The 21,703-nt window shown below is 37.0% G+C and overlaps 1 protein-coding gene across 1 annotated transcript in view; it reads right to left on the bottom strand.

Annotated features, from left to right (window-relative positions):
- Ccdc178 (coiled-coil domain containing 178) overlaps nucleotides 1-21,703 on the bottom strand; it is a 362,700-nt gene that overhangs the window by 266,580 nt on the left and 74,417 nt on the right. The window contains exons 11-12 of the mRNA XM_048442360.3: nucleotides 18,375-18,517; nucleotides 12,489-12,642 (exon numbers count right to left, since the gene is read on the bottom strand). Of these exons, the coding sequence (XP_048298317.3) occupies nucleotides 12,489-12,642; nucleotides 18,375-18,517 (297 nt within the window). The remainder of the gene's footprint in view (nucleotides 1-12,488; nucleotides 12,643-18,374; nucleotides 18,518-21,703) is intronic.

Below are 21,703 nucleotides of genomic sequence, written 5' to 3'. Positions count from 1 at the left end.
GTATAAAATGAGAAACAGGGAAAGTCTAAGACTGTGAAGGGAATTAAGCTATGAAACATTTCTTAGTTTATTGGTGATCAGAAAATTGCAAAAACAAACTGAAAGCAATTTCAAATTTATTAAAAATTTTTAAACTCTAAAGAATATGATATATATAATTAGAAATGGAAAATTTTCATAATGGGGACAATATATTACTGAAAGATGCAAATGTATTTGAAAATTTATTTCCCAATCTGTTAAAATTTTCAAAATATTTTTAGTCATGTGCTATAACAAATAATACCTATAAAACTACCATTCAAATAAAAAAAAAGAACCTAGGAAATTCAGTTGCATTTTTGCCTGAAGGTTTTGCTATATTCTCATAGAAAAATTATTTAAAGGTTTATCAGTTATCTGGCAGAATAAAAGAAGGCATCAAAGTTCATCTTCTAAAGCTACCATAGTCCCAATAAGAAAATCTATCAAATATGACACAAATTAAGAACAGTGAAGTACAATTCACTTATGAATATGGATGTAAAATCTTAAGTGAAATACTTGCAAGGCAAATAGCAATAAATTAGAAGAACAATAAACCATAACCAGGCAGAGTTCGTCCAATGAATTTAAAGCAGTTTAATATTAATATGATTTTCAACTGGTCCAGTGGCAAACTCTGTAATACCACCTACACAGATGCCCAGAAAACATTTTCTGTAGTCAATATTCATTCACTGCCAATTAAACAGCTTTGATCACCTTAGTCTACATTTTTAAAATAAACTTAAGTATGATATTGAGCACATATTTGGAGTTGACATTTCGGTAACATCAAGTACAAATAATGAAAGACAATTTATAAATGCCACTTATATTTTACTTATGTGGCCAACACATGAAAATTAGCAACACAAACTTTTCTCTTTCATGACAATTCCTCTGCACACTGTGGCTGCTGTATGAAACTACAGTGTTGTTATCATCCAACTATAAAGTTGCACTTTACTGTACCAAATAATAGCTTTGTCTTTACCAAAAAATCTCCACATCTACCCAGTAGGCTTCCCAATTAATAAACTAATAGTTACAATTGTTATCTCCTTTATGATTTTGTAAGTAAATAGCTTTATCTAAAAAATTTTGAGATAAAATATGAAATAAAAAGGAATATGTGAGTAGGAAATTCACAGTTTTGAGATTCATGTATGACATAACAAACCATATATAAGTATAGCAACTAATAACTTACAAAAACAACTGTTTACTATTAAGAACAATATTTGAAAATATTGAATATATGGCTTATGCACCAAACAAGTTCATTTTTTATCTGCATTGAATGACAAAAATAATGTTGTATGCTAACATCATTGTTCAATAAAACATCTTTTTTAAAATAAAAGTTTATTAATTTATAAAAGTTTCCATTTCTGCCCCTCCTCCCAACACCCTCCCACTCCCCCCACTCCCTCTCCTCCTCCCTCTCCATCCCTAAGAGCAGTCAGGGTTTCCTGCCCTGTGTGAAGTTCAAGTTCCTCCCCCCTCCCTCCAGGTCCAGGAAGGTGAGTATCCAAACAGACTGGATCCCAAAAATCCAGTACATGCAGACGAAACAAGTCCCAGTCATCGTCAATGGCTTTTCAGAAAGACCCCGAGCCAGTCACATTCAGAGAATCTGGCCACATTCAGAGAAACTGGTTGGATCACGTGCTCGTTCAGTCCCAGTCCAATTGGCCTTGGTGAACTCTCATTAGATCAGTCCCCTTGTTTCAGTGGGTGAACGCACTCCTCATGGTCCTGCCTTTCTTGTTCATGTTCTCCCTCCTTCTGCTCCTCATTTATACCTTGGGGGCTCAGTCCAGTGCTCCAATGTGGTTCTCTGTCTCAATCTCCATCCATCAACGGGTGAAGGTTCCCTCTGGTGTTGCCTTCTTTGCTCATGTTCTCTTTCCTTCTGCTTCTCGTTTGGACCAAGGGAGTTAAGTCCAGTGTTCCAATGTGGGTCTCTGTCTCTATCTCCATCCATCGCCAGATGAAGGTTCTATGGTGATATGCAAAATATTCATCAGTATGGTTATGGACCAAGGCCGGTTCAGGCACCCTCTCCTCTGTCCAGAGAACAATCTGGGGATCTCTCCTTGGACCTGGGATCCCCTTTATAATCAAGTCTCTTGTAAACCCTAAAATGACTCCCTTAGTTGAGAAATATACTTCCCTGATCCCATACCCATCCTTCCTCCCTCCCCCCATCCCAATCCCCTGAGCTTTCCCCATTCCTCCCCTACTGTCTTCTCTCTAACTCTCTCCCCTTCCAACAATCCCCCATCCCCCCATGCACCCAAGGTTGCCTGGCACTCTTGTCTACTTCCAATCTCCAGGAGGATAACTATATGATTTTCTTCAGGTTCACCTTCTTATTTAGCTTCTCTAGGATCACGAATAATAGGCTCAAAGACCTTCAATTTTGGCTAGAATCCACATATGAGTGAATACATACTGAATTCCTCTTTTTGGGTCTGGGTTACCTCACTCAGTAAAGCGTTTTCTATGTCCATCCATTTGCATGCAAAATTCAAGTTGTCATTGTTTTTTACCGCTGAGTAAAACTCTAATGTATATATGTTCCACACCTTTTTTAACCATTCTTCTATTGAGGGGCACCTAGGTTGTTTCCAGGTTCTGGCTATTAAAAATAGTGCTGCTATGAACATAGTTGAACAAATGCTTTTGTGGTATGATAGGGCATCTCTTGGGTATATTCCCAAGAGTGGAATTGCTGGGTCTTGAGGGAGGTTGACTCCCAGTTTCCTGAGAAACCACCACACTGATTTCCACAGTGGTTGCACAAGTTTGCATTCCCACCAACAGTGGATAAGTGTTCCCCTCAGTCCACATCCTCTCCAGCATAGGCTATCATTGGTGTTTTTGAGTTTAGCTAATCTGACCGGTGTAAAATGGTATCTCATAGTTGTTTTGATTTGCATTTCCCTGATCGCTAAGGATGTTGAGCATGACCTTAAGTATCTTTTGGCCATTTGAAGTTCTTCTGTTGAGAATTCTCTGTTCAGATCAGCACCCCATTTTTTAATTGGGTTAATTAGAGTTTTATTGTCTAGTTTCTTGAGTTCTTTGTATATTTTGGAGATCAGGCCTTTGTCTGATGAGGGGTTGGTGAAGATCTTCTCCCAGTCCGAAGGTAGCTCTTTTGTCTTACTGACAGTGTCCTTTGCTTTACAGAAGCTTCTCAGTTTCAGGAGGTCCCATTTATTCATTGATTCTCTTATTGTCTGTGCTACTGGGGTTCTACCTAGGAAGTGGTCTCCTGTGCCTTTGTCTTGTAGACTACAAAAAGAGCCCAGGGCCAGATGGTTTCAATGTAGAATTCTACCAGAACTTCGAAGAAGACCTGATACGTATACTCATTAAGGTATTTCCACAATATAGAAACAGAGGAGTCATTGCCAAACTCTTTTTATGAAGCTACAGTTACCCTGATACCAAAACCACATAAAGACACAACCAAGAAAGAGAATTACAGGCCAATCTCACTCATGAACATCGACACAAAAATTCTCAACAAAATCCTGGCGAACGGAATCCAAGAACACATTAGAAAAATTATCCATTATGATCAGGTAGGCTTCATCCCAGAGATGCAGGCCTGGTTCAACATACGCAAATCTATCAATGTAATCCATCATATAAATAAACTGAAAGAAAAAAAAAACCATATGATCATTTCATTAGATACTGAAAAAGCATTTGACAAAATTCAACACCCATTTATGATAAAGGTGTTGGAGAGATTGGGGATACAAGGATCATACCTAAATATAATAGAAGCTATTTACAGCAAGCCGACAGCTAACATCAAACTGAATGGAGAGAAACTCAAAGCCATTCCATTGAAATCAGGAACATGACAAGGCTGTCCATTCTCCCCATACCTCTTCAATATAGTGCTTGAAGTTCTAGCAATAGCAATAAGACAACATAAGGGATCAAGAGGATTCGAATTGGAAAGGAAGAAGTTAAACTCTTGTTATTTGCAGACAATATGATAGTATACATGAGCGACCCCAAAAACTCTACCAAAGAACTCCTACAGCTGATAAACACCTTTAGTAATGTGGCAAGATACAAGATCAACTCCAAAAAATCAGTTGCCCTCCTATACACAAAGGATAAAGAAACAGGAAAGGAAATCAGAGAAACTTCACCATTCACGATAGCCACAAATAGCATAAAATATCTTGGGATAACCCTGACCAAGGAAGTGAAAGACCTATTTGACAAGAACTTTAAGTCTTTGAAGAAAGAAATTGAGGAGGATACCAGAAAATGGAAAGATCTCCCCTGCTCTTGAATTGGGAGGATCAACATAGTAAAAATGGCAATTCTACCAAAAGCAATCTATAGATTCAATGCAATCCCCATCAAAATCCCATCAAAATTCTTCACAGACCTTGAGAGAATAATAATCAATTTTATATGGAAAAACAAAAAACCCAGGATAGCCAAAACAATCTCATATAATAAAGGAACTTCTGGAGGTATAACCATCCCTGACTTCAAACTCTATTACACAGCTACTGTATTGAAAACAGCTTGGTACTGTCATAAGAACAGAGAAGTCGACCTATTGAATAAAACATGTTTTTAAAATTTTTTAAAAATTTTATTTATTTTTTAAATTTTTTTTAATTGATTTTTATTGAGGACTACATTTTTCTCTGCTCCATTTCCTGGTTCTCCCCTCCCCTTCAACCCTCTCCCAAGATCCCCATGCTCCCAATTTACTCAGAAAATCTTGTCTTTTTCTTCTTCCCATGAAGATTAGATCCATGTATGTCTCTCTTAGGGTCCTCATTGTTGTCTAGGTTCTCTGGGATTGTGATTTGTGGGCTGGTTTTCTTTGCTTTATGTTTAAAAACCACCTATGAGTGAGTACATGTGATAATGTCTTTCTGGGTCTGGGTTATCTCACTCAAAATGATGTTTTCTAGCTCCATCCATTTGCCTGCAAAATTCAAGATGTTGTTATTTTTTTCTGCTGTGTAGTACTCCATTGTGTAGATGTATCACATTTTCCTTATTCATTCTTAGGACGAGGTGCATTTTGGTTGTTTTCAGGTTCTGGCTATGACAAAAAAATGCTGCTATGAACGTAGTTGAGCACATGTCCTATGTCATGATTGAGCATCCTTTGGATATTACCCAAAATGATATTACTGGGTCTCGAGGAGTTTATCTCCTAATTTTCTGAGAAATCTCCACACTGACATCCAAAGAGGTTGTACCAGCTTGCATTCCCACCAGCAATGCAGGAATGTTCCCTTTACCCCAGAAACTCTCCAGCACAGTTGTCATCAGTGTTTTTGATCTTGGCCATTCTTACAGGTGTAAGATGGAATCTCAGAGTTGTTTTGATTTGCATTTCTCTGATGACTAAGGATGTTAAGCATTTCCTTAAGTGTCTTTCAGCCATTTTGGATTCCTCTGTTGAGAGTTCTCTGTTTAGGTCTGTACTCCATTTTTTTAAATTGGATTAATTGTTCTTTTGATGACCAATTTCTTGAGTTCTTTGTATATTTTGGAGATCAAACCTCTGCTTGATGTGGGGTTAATGAAAGTCTTTTCCCATTCTGTAGGCTGTTGTTTTGTCTTGTTGACCATGTCCTTTGCTTTACAGAAGGTTTTCAATTTTAGAAGGTGTCATTTGATGAATGTGGGATCAGGGAAGAATATATTTCAACTAAGGGAGTCATATTAGAGTTTACAGGAAACTTGATTATATATGGGATCCCAGGTCCAAGGAGAGATCCCCAGATTGTTCTCTGGACAGAGGAGGGGGTGCCTGAACCGGCCTTGGCCCGTGACCATACTGATGAATATTTTGCTTATCACCATAGATCCCTCATCTGGCGTTGGATGACGATACAGATGGAGGCCCGCGTTGGAGCACCGAACTGAGCCCCCCAAGATCCAAACGAGGAGCAAAAGGAGGAAGAAAATGACGAAGGACTGCGAGGGATACTATCACCCACTGATACAAGGGGTCGGATCTAATGAGAGTTTACCAAGGCCAGATGGACCGTGACTGAACGAGCATGTGATCCAACCAGATTCTCTGAATGTGGCCGGATTTTCTGAATGTGGCTGGCCTGCAGTCTTTCCGAGAAGCCATTGACAATGACACTGGGACTGGTTTCCTCTGCATATACTGGATTTTTGGGATCCAGTCTGTTTGGATGCTCACCTTCCTGGACCTGGAGTGAGGGGGGAGGAACTTGGACTTCCCACAGGGCAGGAGACCCTGACTTCCCTAGGGGACAAAGAAGGAGGAGGAGAGGGAGGGGGGGAGTGGGAGGGCGTTGGGAGGAGGGGCGTAAATGGAAACTTTTTATAATTTAATAAAATTACAAAAAAAAAAGAAGGTGTCATTTATTAATTGTTTCTCTCTGTGTATTGCTGGGGTTATATTTAGGAAGTGGTTCCCTTTGCCAATGCATTCAAGTGTACTTCACACTTTCTCTTCTATAAGGTTCACTGTGACTGGCTTTATGTTGAGGCCTTTGATCCATTTGGACTTGAGTTTTGTGCATGGTGATAGATATGGGTCTATTTTCATTCTTCTACATGTTGATATCCATTTATGCCAGCACCACTTGTTAAATATGCTTTCTTTTGTTCATTTGATATTTTTTGCTTCTTTGTCAAAATCAGGTGTTCGAAAGTGTGTGGAATAATATCCAGGTCTTCGATTCAGTTTCATTGGTCCTCCTGCCTTTTTTATGCAAACACCAGGCTGTTTTCAGTACTGTAGCTCTGTAATAGAGTTTGAAGACAGGGATTGTGATGGCTCCAGAAGTTCCTTTATTGTACAGCATTGTTTTGGCTATCCTGTGTTTTTGGCTTTTCAATATGAAGTTGAGTACAGTTCTTTTGAGGTCTGTAAAGAATATTGCTAAGATTATCATGGACATTGCATTGAATCTGTAGATTACTTTGGTAAGATTGTCATTTTTCTATGTTTATTCTACCTACTCACGAATACGGGAGATCCTTCCACTTTCTGGTGTCTTCCTCAATTTCTTTCTTCAAAGAAAAATTCTAAAAATCTTAATGGTGATTACTACAGCTATGGGCTGATTACAAGTGATCAACTATGAACTATATATGGTGGTTTGAAAGACAATGACTTTCATAGGCTTCCATATTTGAATACATGAATCCTCGTTGGTGGTATTGATTGAGAAGAATTAGAAAGTATGGCTTTGTTGGGGAAGACATGTCACTGAGGGAAGAAGTTGAAGTTTTAAAAGACTCCTGCAATTCCTAGTTCTCTCTCTCTCTCTCTCTCTCTCTCTCTCTCTCTCTCTCTCTCTCTGTGTGTGTGTGTGTGTGTGTGTGTGTGTGTCTTTCTCTCTCGTAAATATGCATCAAGATGTAAGCACTCAGCTATTTCTTTATCCACCACTATATATTCTAACCCTCTGAAACTGTAAGCCAAATTAAATGCTTTATTTTGTAAATTACCTTGTCTTTTATCACAGCAATAGAAAAGTAACTAAGACATTACAAGTAAGGAAAAAATGATTCTCTTCAATGTTGATGCCATCCGCAATACAGAATAAATCAAAACCAACTAAACAATACCAGAAATATGAGATTTTTAAAAGTGAAAAGAAACTGTTTTACATAAATAGATTAAAGTTAATGTTTTGCCTGTTTGGGGAAGATAAAAATTTAAACTATGGCTAATTCAAAGAGAAAACAAAACTTTGACCTGCTCTTTTCTTGTTTGAATGGAACCTTCATTTCTGTTCTTACTTGGAAGAAATTTCAAGAATCCACTTGTGTCTCATTTCTCCTCTAATTCCTGGATATTCTACCAAGATAAAATTTTTAAGTTTGTTCCATGCAAGTATAAGTAAGAATTTGCCAATAGGCTATGAGTAGAAGCGACGTGAGCTACTATCCAGTTTCACCTGGGAAGCTTATTTCTTCTCCTTGTCCTGTAACTGAGACCAAAAAGGTTCAAGGACCTAAAAATGGAGAAGGATCCCATAGAAACAGTCTCAACCCTTGGCTTGCTGTGTAGAAATGCAACCTACCATCTCTCCAGACAGACTGAAATGATGACTTCATTTGTCAAGACATTTATATTCTGGAGTTATTTATTAGGATAACAAAGCCACTCTAACAATGCTTCTTTATATTAGAAGCAGTATAGCTTTGCTCTTATCTTGTCAATAATTTTTAACAGTTTTATCCGATGGAATAATTAGAGGTAGATATTTCATTCTCACCCTGGTCTTTCAGAAGCTGAGTCAGTAGCCAGGGAAGGCTGAAAGATAACTAAGCTGATGGACTTAGCATTTTGTTTGATGGTCTGCAGAGCAGCAGCTAGAGACCTTTCACAGTTGAGGGATGACTTTCTCCAAAGACATGTATATCTTGGGTGTATTCCGTAAGAGTCACTCTCTCCTTGATAATGCTTACTAGAGAGAATCTTTGGAGAATTCCACTGTCTCGATAATAAGGGAATTGGTGCACTTACAGTGAGAAGTTACTAGATATTTCTTGATAATGATGCAATCATACAGGTGTAAGTCTGGTTGCCTTATGAATGGTGGAAATAAAACTTACAAGCGCTTGCACCTGACAACAGAGTCACAGAAAGCATCTAGTATGCTGGTAATTCTCTCAAGGACAGTACAACAAGGAATGTGGTTGATCAATTTCTTAATCATAACCTCCTACTTCACAGCCTATGAGAAGTGTTGGAGGAATAGTGAGTATTCTCTATCGAAGTAGGATATAGCTCACTATGTGAGGAGGCTTCTTTAGATTAAACTTCCAATTTCTTTCTTCAAAGATTTAAAGTTCTTGCCATACAAATCTTCCACATGTTTGGTTAGAGTTACTCTGAGATATTTTATGCTATTTGTGGCTATTGTGAAGGGTGATGTTTCTCTGATTTCTTTCCCAGCCCTGTGTACAGGAGGGATACCAATTTTTTGAGTTAATCTGCTACATTACTAAAAGTGCTTATGATGTAGAAGTTCCTTGGTAGAATTTTTGGCCTCACTTATGTAAACTATCATATCAGCAAATAGTGGGAGTTGGACTTCTTCTTTTCCAATTTGTACACCCTTGATCTCCTTTTGTTTTCTTATTGCTCTAACTAGGACCTCAGCAGCTATATTGAATAGATATGGAGAAAATGAACAACCTTGTCTTGTTCCTGATTTCAGTGGGATTGCTGGGAGTTTCTCTCTATTTAGTTTATGTTGGCTGTTGGCTTGCTGTATATTGCCTTTATTATGCTTAGGTATGTTTCTTGTATCCCTGCTCTCTCCAAGACCTTTATCATGAAGGGATGTTGTATTTTGTCAAAAGCTTTTACGGCATCTAATGAGATGATCATGTGGTTTTCATTTTGTAAAAAACAAAACTTTTAAGTCACATTAATTGTATTAATAAATAATAGACTAAATTGTAGAGGGCAGTAATTATAGTACAAAAACCCTAAGTTTCTAATAAGGAAATTAAATTATTTCCTAAAGTACTTCTGGACTATGGGACAAAGTAACTTTAAGGCTAGAAGGAATTTGGCCTCCCAAGGCTTTGCCTCATCCATGACAAATTGGCATCTAGTGTCTACCAGGGAAGGGGTGTCACTTTCTTTAGTGATGTGGTCACTGATAAAATTTCCCTTGTTTATACAAACAACCAAACTTAAACTCAGTGGCTCCTACAGAGTGGGTATGAGGTTAGGAGGGGACTTGCCAGGAAAAGGTTCAGTAGGAGCATGAAAAGGGTAAGAGAGGGCATTGGGGGACAAAGCCATCAAGATGCACTCGATCAAAGCATCTTTGCAGCAGGTAGAGATCATTATAGACATATGCAATTGACGGTTGCTCTTGGGATTACTAAAATATGCAGCACAACCTCAGGGCTCAGGGAGCATCTCAGAGGACTAGGACAGAGAATTTGCACCAAGATAGTGTCTTCTGTGTAGAACAGTGAAGCTGCTTTCATGAAATGTCAAAAATATAGTCACCTAAACAAAGCCATCATAGTAATACCAGTTGCCATATTAATATAGATGGGAAATCTCACAGGTACTATCCTTAGATGAAGACCTCCATGCTGCCAAGTAAGGCAGAATCAATATCCATGGATGAGCCTCTTGCAGATTATCCAATCCTTAGCAGCTAGCACTAGCAAATACACTCAGCAGCAACATTAATTTATATAATAGCAAGCTTTATTCATTTATAACTATAATAATACTTAAGGAAGAAACCATGAACCTGAGACAGAGTTGAGGAAGCTGGGAGAGGGAATGATGGAAAATATGTAAATATAGTACTCATATATGAAATCTCCAAAGACTAAAACTGTGTTATATACATGTATGAAACTATTGCAAAATGTGTGATAATATAAAATAAGGAAAAGGAACTCCCAGAAAGCCTCCTTTTCACATTTAAAATAATTTGATTAGGACACTTGAATCTTCAAAAGCTATCACTAAAGCTAGTATTTACAGAGAAGACATGGAGAAATGTGTTTGCATAGAGTTAAGGATTAAGGATGGCACAGATCGGAGAAGAGTCTATGTCAAAAAGGGGAAAACTCTAAATCTGGAGCAAAATGTGTCTTGAAATCTGAAAGTAAATTCTCTGTGAATCCATATGTGCAATTAAGCAGCACAAATCCTATTTTTCTCTTGAACTGAAGGTTTCAGTTGTACACCAAAAACAAGGCTCGATGATCATGCACACCACTGCTTTTAACTGAATACTTGATGTGTACTGCTGAAAATGTAGCTTATAATGAAAGAAATGGTGAAAAATTAATATATTTAACTTTCATCATGCTCTCATCTTCCCTGGAATGTGTACTAGTCCAAACAATTTCTATAATTGAAAATGATTAGGAACCTTTTCAATGCTTACATGATTCCTTGACTTGAACAATATTGTGTTACTGCAACAAATTAAGGAGGTAGAGGGTTGCCAGCTTAAAAATGATGTATGAAATAAAAGAGTACAGGCTTAGCAAATAATTTTACCTTCTTTGAAAATATCTCATCAATGGTGAACATTTTACAGATGACTAATTGAACTATCAGCACAAAAACTTCTTTTAAATATTGTAATTATTTGAATAATAAGTAATCTTTGGAATCTTACATGTCCCTAGTGATTATACTTATATCTTTCAATGAATTACACATTTTGAGAAGTCACATCCACACTATCTTAGTCAGGATTTCTGCTTCTTTGATAAGACACCATGACCAAAACTAACTTGGTGAGGAAAGAGTTTATGTCATCTTAGACTTTTCATATTCCATTCCTGAGGGAAGTTAGGGCAATAGCTCAAGACAAGAAATTAATCAAAGGCCATGGAGGAATGCTACTTATTAGAATTCTCTTCATGGCCTTCTCAGCCTGTTTTCCTATTGTAACCAGGACCACCAGTTTATAGGTGGCACAGTCTACAGTAAGCTAGGGTCTCACACATCAATCATCAATTAAAAAATTCATCATAGACTTGCCAACAGGTCAGTCCGGTAGAAGTCTTTTTCAGCTGAGGGCCCTTCTTCCAAAGCAATGCCAGCTTTTGTCAAGCAGATAAAAAAAATTATCCTGCACAACTGATCCCTTGCACTCTGACATGCAGACACACCACTAGACAACCAGGACGTTTTCACTTGTTTCTAAGATGGCATGCCAATATCAATATTTCAGTATAAAACATCAATAACTTCAAAGTCCCACAGTCTTTAAATCTTTCATCTCTTTAAATACCCAATCTTTTTCCAAATCTAAAACTTCTCTATAATATCCACAATCTCTCTCTAACTCCAAAAACTATATAAAATTTCAAGGTTTTTCAATTGTAGGCTCTCATTTAAAAAATAAATACTCAGGAATAATTAAGAATAAAACCATAGCATTTGCGGAAAAATTAATGGAACTGATGATGATTATGTTAAGCAAAGTAAGTCAAACAAGTAAATGCAAATATCATGTTTCCAATAATGTGTAGAATCTAGATGTCACGTGTACATATTAAAGTCTTATATGCATACACACACTCACATATATGTGCATATATATATATATATATATATGTCCATTTATATAAATAAGAAGGGATAATATTACGAAAAGGACCAATGGGAGAGAAAACATAGCAGGAGAGGATATTGAAAGGTGCTTGTTGCAAATGCACATGACATACTTGCATTAAAATGTCATTAAGAAACACAAAATTATATAACAATTATTAACTAATAAAAATAGAATTTTAATTAATGATGAAAAATAAGTATTCTGTCTAGATGCCAAATCTGTTCTGCTTTCTAACAATAGAAAACTAATACAGGCAGGAAATTGATTGGTATTCAATCACTGACAAAGAAAATGTACCATTTCTAGCTTAAAACCATTTTCTAAGTTTTCAAAATATAAAAAACTCACTGTTTTCAGTAGATTTGATACTTCATTTGTTGTGCTCTGTGTTTCTCTCAGCATCTCAGTCATTGTTTCCTCATCCTCTTCAATGTGGATATTCACAGACTCGATTGAGGTTGAGTAGTGGGCCTGCAGGTTGCTAAGTTTATCTAGTTCTCTCCTAAGGCAAAAGCAAAGATGATTTTATCCACGTTGAAAAGAAAACTAGCCCCAAACTTATTAGGAATCAATGGAATTTATTCTAAACATTCTCCCATTCCATGGTAGTTGAAAACTCCTAAAAGATTTTGGATATTAAGCAAAGAGTAAGAACAAAAGCAAACTAGTATTTATGCTTCCAAATGGAAAGAATAGAGAGCAAAGTTATGTATATATCAATTGACTCTTTGAGGAGAATTGTTTTAGATTGTCTTGTAGGAAAAGTTGGGTAATAAAGTGATGAAAAGTCACTGGACATTAAAATATAACCATCTTCACATCCGCTAAGCTGGAACAGGCAGGAGAAAAAAAATAGAGTCACTTACATTCTCTCTATTGTCAAGAGACATAGGAGTATGTTGATCAAAAAAAGGGTGGTACTGGAAGTGTTGGGCATGTAGAACAGTGGAACAGAACCCAGTATGTACTAGTAGAGTCATGGAAATAAGACTTGGTGTTTTTTGACCATGTTTCACAAAACAGTCTGACAACCAAAGCAGTATGACATAGATGCTCAAGGAGAAACTGAATGAAGAAGAAAGAAAAGTAACTAAATCTGACTAAATCCCGTGCACCATTCACTTAATGCATCTAAATGTAAAATGTAAAAGTACATACGATATTTTAGAAGAAAACACTGTGAATTAAGAATCAGGACAAGAGGTTTTCCATGACACTACACCTGTAAAAACGGCATTGGCAAATTAAATCTCAACAACCCTTAAAACTTGTCTATCACAAAATATTCTATATGGGATCAAAAGACAAACCTTCCATAAACCATAAATCTTTGCAATTTTCAAATCTAATTAAAAAATTAAACTTGTATCCTCTATTAAGAAAGAATTATCTACACCAGTTAGGAAAATCACTTGACCAGATAGATACTTCATAAAACATTCAGTAACATAAAAGCGGAAAACATGCAAAAGAATTGTAAGCTAAAACTTCAATGCTACTATCATGCTAGAGGAACTGAACTTTTTGTTTTCCTTTTAAAAAGTGATCTCAGGTGGTGTCCGAGAACAGGGACACCAACATAGCCATGCTGCTGCCAAGGGCCGTGTAGATACCTATGATCTGTGTTGATGTTGGAGGTCATTTTGGTGTCCATGATCTGGGCTCCCATGGGAGGCCATGTTGGTGTCCTTGGTTTGTGCTGCTGCTGGGGGGCCATGTTGGTGTGCATGATCTGGGCTGTCACGGGAGACCATGTTGATATCTGTGGTTTGTGCCACTGCTAAACATCATGTTAGACCCATGGTGGGTGCTGCCACTGGAGACCATATTGAAGCCTATGTTTGTTGCTGCCACCAGAGCCTGTGGATGTCCATGTTGCTGCCTGATACCATGTGGAAGTCCATGGTCCACGCTGTTGCTGGCTGTTATGAGCAAGGACGCTTCTTTTGCAGTGGTATGTATATGACTGCAGATTTGTAATTGAGATGAGAGACCTTGAAGGCTTCTGTGACAACCTTGCCACCCCACACACCCCAAAAGAAGAGTAAGAATCCAGAGAGAAAGCAATTGAAGAGAGTCCTTAAAAGTTGTGAGGAAGATGCAATGTGTAGTTCTTCACAGCTGATGACTTCTGGGCTGTTTATGTGTGTGGTGGGGAACTCAATTATCATTAAGGGGCTGGCTGCTGGAATTTGATCATTTCAATGAGTATATGTGCATCAATAATTGAACTTTCTGTATTTGGGGAAGAGGATAGCAGGGTGGAAGGGTGGGCTGGGGAGGAATGAGGAGGGAGCATGATTGGGGTACCCTGCATGGAGTATACAAATAATTTTTAAAAATATTATGTTGGGAGAAAAAAGTGATCTCTTCTTACTAGATGTCAAATGGTCTTTCCACATTCTGGACCAATTTGTGGTTTCTATTAAACCTAAGGACATACTTAGCACACAGTCTGTCAATCATATTTAGAGACAGGCATTCCAGAAAAGTTAAAACTTAACACTCACACCTTGCATATTAATTCCTTAAAGTTGTTTTGATCAGACTCGCAAGAATCTAGAAACTAGCCATATGCCCGCCCCGTCCAATGTGTGGTTGGGTAAACACACCCAGCACATCCACACCAAGAGACAACACTGAGTCATAAATTCCAAGGCCTTTTTGATACAACTGCCAAACTGGGTTAATCTCAATGGCACTACATTTGATTAAAAAAAAAAAAGAAAACAAGAATCCAAACGTCGATTGTTCCAAGATATATTTATGTCACACGTCCAAATGATGAAGCACTGAAGATGAAGAGCAGAGAAAGAGCAAGGGGAACAAACCTCAGGCAGCATAGGAGATGAAACAGTTCTATATTTGGAATGGTGCAGTAGTTACTGAATTTATACACAAGAGAAGGTTACATAGAACTACACACTCAATACCCACACATGCTTCTGAGTCCATGTAAAAACATGGTGAATACTGGTCAAGGCCTCTTTCCTAGTCTGATATTATTAATAGTTCTAATCTCTAAGATCTTCCCATTAGGAGAAGCCTACAGAAGGGAATTAAGAACTCCATAGAGTTCTGTGAGTCTACAATTATTTATAAAGAAATATAAAGAAAGTAAACATTTTGGGGAAATCACTGTATAACTCAGCATGAGCAAAACAGAGAACATGACTACATCAGGTAAATTAAGGAATATTATTGTTGGTGTGTCACTGAACAGCCTTCCACTCCCAAACACACATAGAAGTCCAGGCACAGGGGGAAATGTTGATGGAAGACTTGAAAGATAGAAAAATAGCTTAAATTTTATATAAATTGCATCACCAAAAAATCAGCGTTTGATAAATAAAGAATAACCAGGAAAACAACAGGCAGCAAAAATCAACTAAACGACACTGACTTTCATTTTATTTAGCTAGTAGTTTATAGCTAGAGTGTTATAAAAAAAGAAATAGATAAAGCCTCCAAAAGGGAGCCTGGGGAGATGGCTCAGTGGTTAAGATAGCTCACTGCTTTTCTAGAGGACAGGAGTTCAGCTCTTAAGGCCCAAGCAGTGTGTCCACAGCTGCCTGCATCTAGAACTCCAGGATGCATTACCCACTTTGGCCTTCTTGGGCACTTGAACATTGTGAGCACACATTCACACATAGACCTATACATAAAAAGAAATCATTAAGGTCTCAAGTACATAGGTGACCTTTAAAAACACAGTGGAAAAGTCACGTGACTAACACTCTAAGGAAAAATAAAATTCAAAGACTGTACATTTTATTTATTTAGGTTATTTTATAAATTTTATTTTATATATATGAGAATTTTTCGGCATTCATGTCTTATAACACCTGCACACCTGGTTCCCAAGTAAGTCACAAAAGGGCAGCAGATTCACCGGGACTAAAGTTACAAACAGTTGTGAGACACCATGTGGGTGCTGGGAATTGAACCCTGCTTGGGTATAGATAGCAGTCAGTGCTCTTAACCTCTGAGCCATCTCTCCAGTCCCCATGTGTCTTATTTGTATTAAAATCATTTCTGTTTCAAAATTAACCTCACTTTGTTAAGAGAACCTCACTAAAGCTGTCATTCTAAGAGACCTATTGGCCGAGGTCTCATGATGAAAAGCCCAAGACACAAAAGGGGAAAAAGTAGTTGTCCTCATGGTAAGTTTAATTTTTAAAATATATTCTTCTTTAAAAAATAATAAAAGTGTTTTATAAGTTATTAAGTAAAACATTCTATGATCAATAACTGTTTAATTTAGTGGCAATGGATAAATAAAGCAAACTTTTAATTATTTTTTTCATTAGCCAATATGTTGAGAGTATCCAATATGTTTTGAATCTGAACAATGTAGGTTTGAATTTGGCAAATAATGTATCTTGCAAAATAATACAACAGAATTATAGTCACACAGTGAGAATAAAGGAGAATGAAATGATAATAAGTAGCAACATGAACAAAGGTTCAATAAGAAAATATAGTTTATAGTCAAGGGGTGTAGTAAAGATTTGTGGGTGTTTTCAGTGGTTTGACTTTAAAATCATGCTTACGATAAAAGAGAAAATATTTCTGTCAGTGTGAAGTTTATTAGGTGACTCCAAAGCATAGATATTTCAACACATTGGAATTTGAAAATATTTCCTAAATATCAATAAAAATAAAAGCTAATAAAATTACCTTTAAGAATAAGTTTAAGGAAAAAATAATTACAGCAATCAGGAAAAGTCAATTCATAGTGATAAGAGGCAAATCATATCAGGACATCGTAGTAACTGTACACTTGCAGGCATCTGAGAACATACCTTCAAATGCGTGACTAAAGTTATAAGGAGTATGAAAACATGTCACTTCTGGTGGGTAAGTATTGTATTGTATGTGTATTCACGCATGTACCTATATGTGTGGATGCATATGGCCATGTGGAGGAAATCTGGTGTCTTTCTCTGCCATTGTCAGTCTTGTTGCCTTGAGACAGAATCTCACTGAACAGGAAGTTGTCTTGGTTTTGGCTTGGTTGCCTGCCTTCTCAATGTTAGGGTTAAAGACATGAACAATCAATCACTCCCTTCTTTTTTAAAGATTTTGGGGATTTAAACACAGGTCCTCATGCTTGCTGAGGAAATACTCCGACCCACTGAGCCATCTGCCCAACTCCTCTGCCAAATGACAGAATTTTAAAATCTTGCATCAATATTTAGCTGAAAAGGTGGCAAAAGTCAGTAATAATATTATTTTATTTCTCTAACATTGTGTTGGAATCTTTTCAAATCCCAGATTTATATTTAATAGGTCTGGGCTGAGCATTAGATTATGAATTTTGAACAAGCACTTAAATAACAATGAAAGAAACTGGGCAGTGTGCAGGATAGTCTATGTCAGCTTGTCTCAGCTGGAGTCATTTTGGAAGACGGGATGTCCACTGAGACAATGTCCCCACCAGATTCGCCTATGAGCAAGTCTGTGGTCTTGCTTTGACTGATGACAGATATGAGGGGACCCAGTTCACTGTGGGTGGTGACACCTCTGTACTAGTGCCGAGCTCTATAGGACATCAGCTGAAGAAGTCAGTCAATTGTGCTTCTCTTTGGCCTCTGCATTAGCTTCTGCCTCCAGTTTCCTGACCTGACTTTCCTGGATGATGAAATATAAGCTGTAAAATGAAATAAATCCCCTTACCCTAAATTGCTTTTGCCTATGGTATTTTATCCAGAAATAGATGCTCTAACCAAGATGGCATGATATCAAAAGACACATTTACTTTAGAAATTAATACCAGAAGATAAAATTCTCAATTATTAATAATCAAGAGATAATTTATGCATTTAAAATATTTTTCTGCTAGTAAGAAAATAAATATAAGTTAAAAAATTAATGCCTATGCATATAGTTGCTGCATTAATTTATAATATGTAATATCTCATTTCTCTAAAAACAAAGCAGTCACTTTTATATACAGGGGACAGGGATATACATTGATGGTATACCTTATCCTCATAAAATATAGTGATATATACATGAATTTTTTTAATAAAAATGTACTGCTCTCTGGATATATATAAATTTGTATATCAAATATCCAAATTTTCATTGTCATAAACTTGGTGATAATATAGGCATAAGCAATTTAAATTCTGTGCTCTATGAAAGATTTTTGAGCAGTGGTATTTGTTGCAGCTTTGGTTAAGATTTCATTTCTAGATGCTGCACATAGTGCTGATGGTGAATTCTTACTTGTAGGATTCGATATTTCTTTCATCTTCGCGGATGTTTTTCTCATTATCTTCTTTCATTTGCTTGAACTTTGTCTTTGCACCTTCACAATGGTTTATTGACTCCTTAAGCTCTTCATGAACCTCCCTAAATAGTTCCATCACCTAGAAATGAAAAACATTTGGCCCATATATATATGACGATTAACTCAAAAAAAATCTCAACGTCCCTCATCATCTTGGTTTACAGTTGCTAACACATATTTTCTTACCGTAACAGATCCTCTAAATGTGTGCTGCCTAGAAACAGTGCTCCATGTTTTTTTTTCATGTTTGCCCTGATTGACAACAGTGCTATACAAGTATGAAAGCTACAGCTTAATGTGCTCATATTAAAATCATCCTTTAAACCATTCTAACATGTTGATTTTTAATGTGAATACATTATTACATTAAAAAGAAATATGAAAACGCACAGTAGCAAAGAAATCCAATCAGACATAGAGAAAAGTATCTTCCTTAACAGTCCAAAGTAATAGACTTTTAATAATCAGTGAATGTCATCATCAGTTCCTTCCTGACCCATCCATCCTGTCTGTTTTCCAAGCCACCTCTCTTGTCACATAACGCTAATTGTTCTTCTCACTGCCGGGCACATAGACGTTGTTCACAACTTCAGGAGCACGGGTGAGGAATACACAGACCCAACTGTGATGAGGTGAGCTGCAGAGAAGCTGTACGAGCTTTATTATTGTCTTCAAAGGCTCTGCTGAGGAGATAATGTGTCGAGTAGGAAGGTAAGAGCTCTCACGAATGCCACTGGCAGACTACTCTCAGGAAAGAAAAGAGTAATAGCTTTATTTTCCACCAACAGAACACAGGAGCATCTGTGTCTGGATAGACTTAGACTCACACACCTTGTGCATAGGCAGTGCCTACAGAGCCTGGAAGTAGTTCCAGGAGGTCCTGGGGCTGTAGCTCCTGACAGTTCTGAGCCTTGGTATTCCACAAGGGTAGCAAGTACCCTTACCCTCTGAGCCATCTCTCAAGCCTGTATTCAGATGTTTTAAATACTAAATACAAATATTTTTTGAGGAAAGGTTTTACACTTGAAATTTCACCTATAAGAAAATTGTTTCATTTTATCGTTTAAAATATTTTTATTTCATTTTATTGTCTTGTCACTTTGGCAAAAGTAGTCTCGATAGCACACATCTTATATGTACCCATTTTCTCCCACATTTGCTTGGAATGACTTCAGGGTTTCAATGGTTAATATGAATAGGATTAATTTTTAAAAGAATTCTTTGTTTATATGCAAAAATCTGTTTCCATTTTATTTCTTTATTATAAACTTTTGATTGAAAATATCAAGTATTGCTGGGTAGAATTGCCTGGCCTCAGAATCTACATTCTCCCACCCTCACCACCAAATACCAGGTTATAAGTGAATGTTTTATGCTGAAAGTAGCATTGCAATTATGACAAATTTATCTCAGGGAAATTTCTGTAAAAATCATAATTTTTCTTTTATTTTATTAACAAACTAAGCAATATACCTACATTTCTATTTAAAGATTTATTTATTTATTATGTATACAACATTCTTCCATGTGTGCTTGCATGCCAGAGAGGGCACCAGATCTCCTTATAGATGGTTGGGAGCCACCATGTGGTTGCTGGGAATTGAACTCAGGACCTCTGAAAGAGCAGTCAGTGCTCTTAACCTCTGAGCCATATCTCCAGCCCTATACCTTGACATTTCTTAATGTCAAGTCATATCTGGCCTCCTAAAAAGAGTGGTTCATGGAGTGACTTATTTGTCTGCTATGCTAAAGGACTATTTTGTAAATATTTTACATAATATTATCAGATATATGTGCAGTGGTATACACACACAGTCTCATTCTGAGGATTCCTGGAGGCAGAATCGTCATTTCAGACTGACAGGTAAGAGCCAGTGGCAAGTTGTTTTGCTTTTCTGACCTTCAGGTTGAACTCCAATATCTGTCTACAGATTTTTATTAATTGTACTACACACACACACACACACACACACACACAGAGAGAGAGAGAGAGAGAGAGAGAGAGAGAGAGAGAAAGTTAATATTTTTTTCAAAAATTTACAAGATTCTATTACTGAAAATATAAGCTTGACACACACAGAGAAGTTAATGTTTTCAAAAATTTTATAAGATTTTATTATTAAAAATATAAATTTTGATTCATTTAAGAATGTCTCTCCTTTTTAATAGACTGGGTATTTAAAATGATATTGAAATGATAAGTTGTTTATAGACTAAATAACATCTGACTACACTGTCATCAAATCTAGGATCCAGTATGAGGTGCAAATTAGTTAAAATTTTGGTAGATTTATTTTTATAAATTTCTCCTTGGACCTTTGGACAATGTCTATATATTTTAAGTTAACCTGTATTTTATATAGCATATTCTTTTTAAGTTATATGTGATGTATCTTTTATAGCAGGATTTTTTATTTATTTTGGTTAAAATACACAGTGTATAAAAAGAACTATGCTAGGTATACAGTTCATCAGCTTCAGGCACCTTCCCCACACAGGGCTACCATGCTCTTGTCTGGTTACACGCCCAAGCAAGGCAGTAGGTAGAGCTAGCTAAGATCTAGGAACTCCCTAAAGAATGTTTAACTGAGTAATTGTATCAGGTTCTAAAACACGTGGGATCTTTTCTACCTGTCTGGGACAAGTGCCCAAGAACAGACAGGTGTATGGTGGCCAAAATTATGAAACTCTCAAACTTGGTTTGGTGTAGTGCAGTCTTAATAGATTGCTTAAGAAAATAAATGAACATCTTTTAATAGAGACCCAGTATTACCCCATTCTTACCCCATTCTCAGTTTTCACCCCCTGTCTTCTGCTTTGTATTTTAATTATTCCCATGGATGTTGTTAATCTAGAGCTTTTTTATTTTATTTTTTAAAAAGAAAACAAACTATCTTTTTTTTTAATTTTACATACCAATCACAGTTTTCCAGTCCCTCCTTCCTCCCATCCCTTCCACCTACCTTCCCAACCCACTCCCATCCACTTCTCAGAAAGGGTAAGGCATATTGCTTTGGGGAAGGTTCAAGGCCCACCCTATTATATCTAGGTTGAGCAAGGTGTCCATACAAAGAGAATAGGTTCCCCTAAAGCCAGAACAAGCAGTAGGGATAAATCCTGGTGCCACTGCCATTGATCGTGCAGTCTGCCCCAGCCATGCAACTGTCACCATATTCAGAATGACTAATTCGGACCTATGTTGGTTTCTTCCCTGTCCTATAGAGTTGGTGAGCTCCCATTAATTCAGGCAAACTGTTTCAGTGGG

Source organism: Myodes glareolus, chromosome 13, assembly GCF_982192425.1.
Source record: "Myodes glareolus chromosome 13, mMyoGla1.1, whole genome shotgun sequence".
NCBI lineage: Eukaryota > Metazoa > Chordata > Mammalia > Rodentia > Cricetidae > Myodes > Myodes glareolus.
This window is presented reverse-complemented; position numbering and strand designations above follow the sequence as displayed.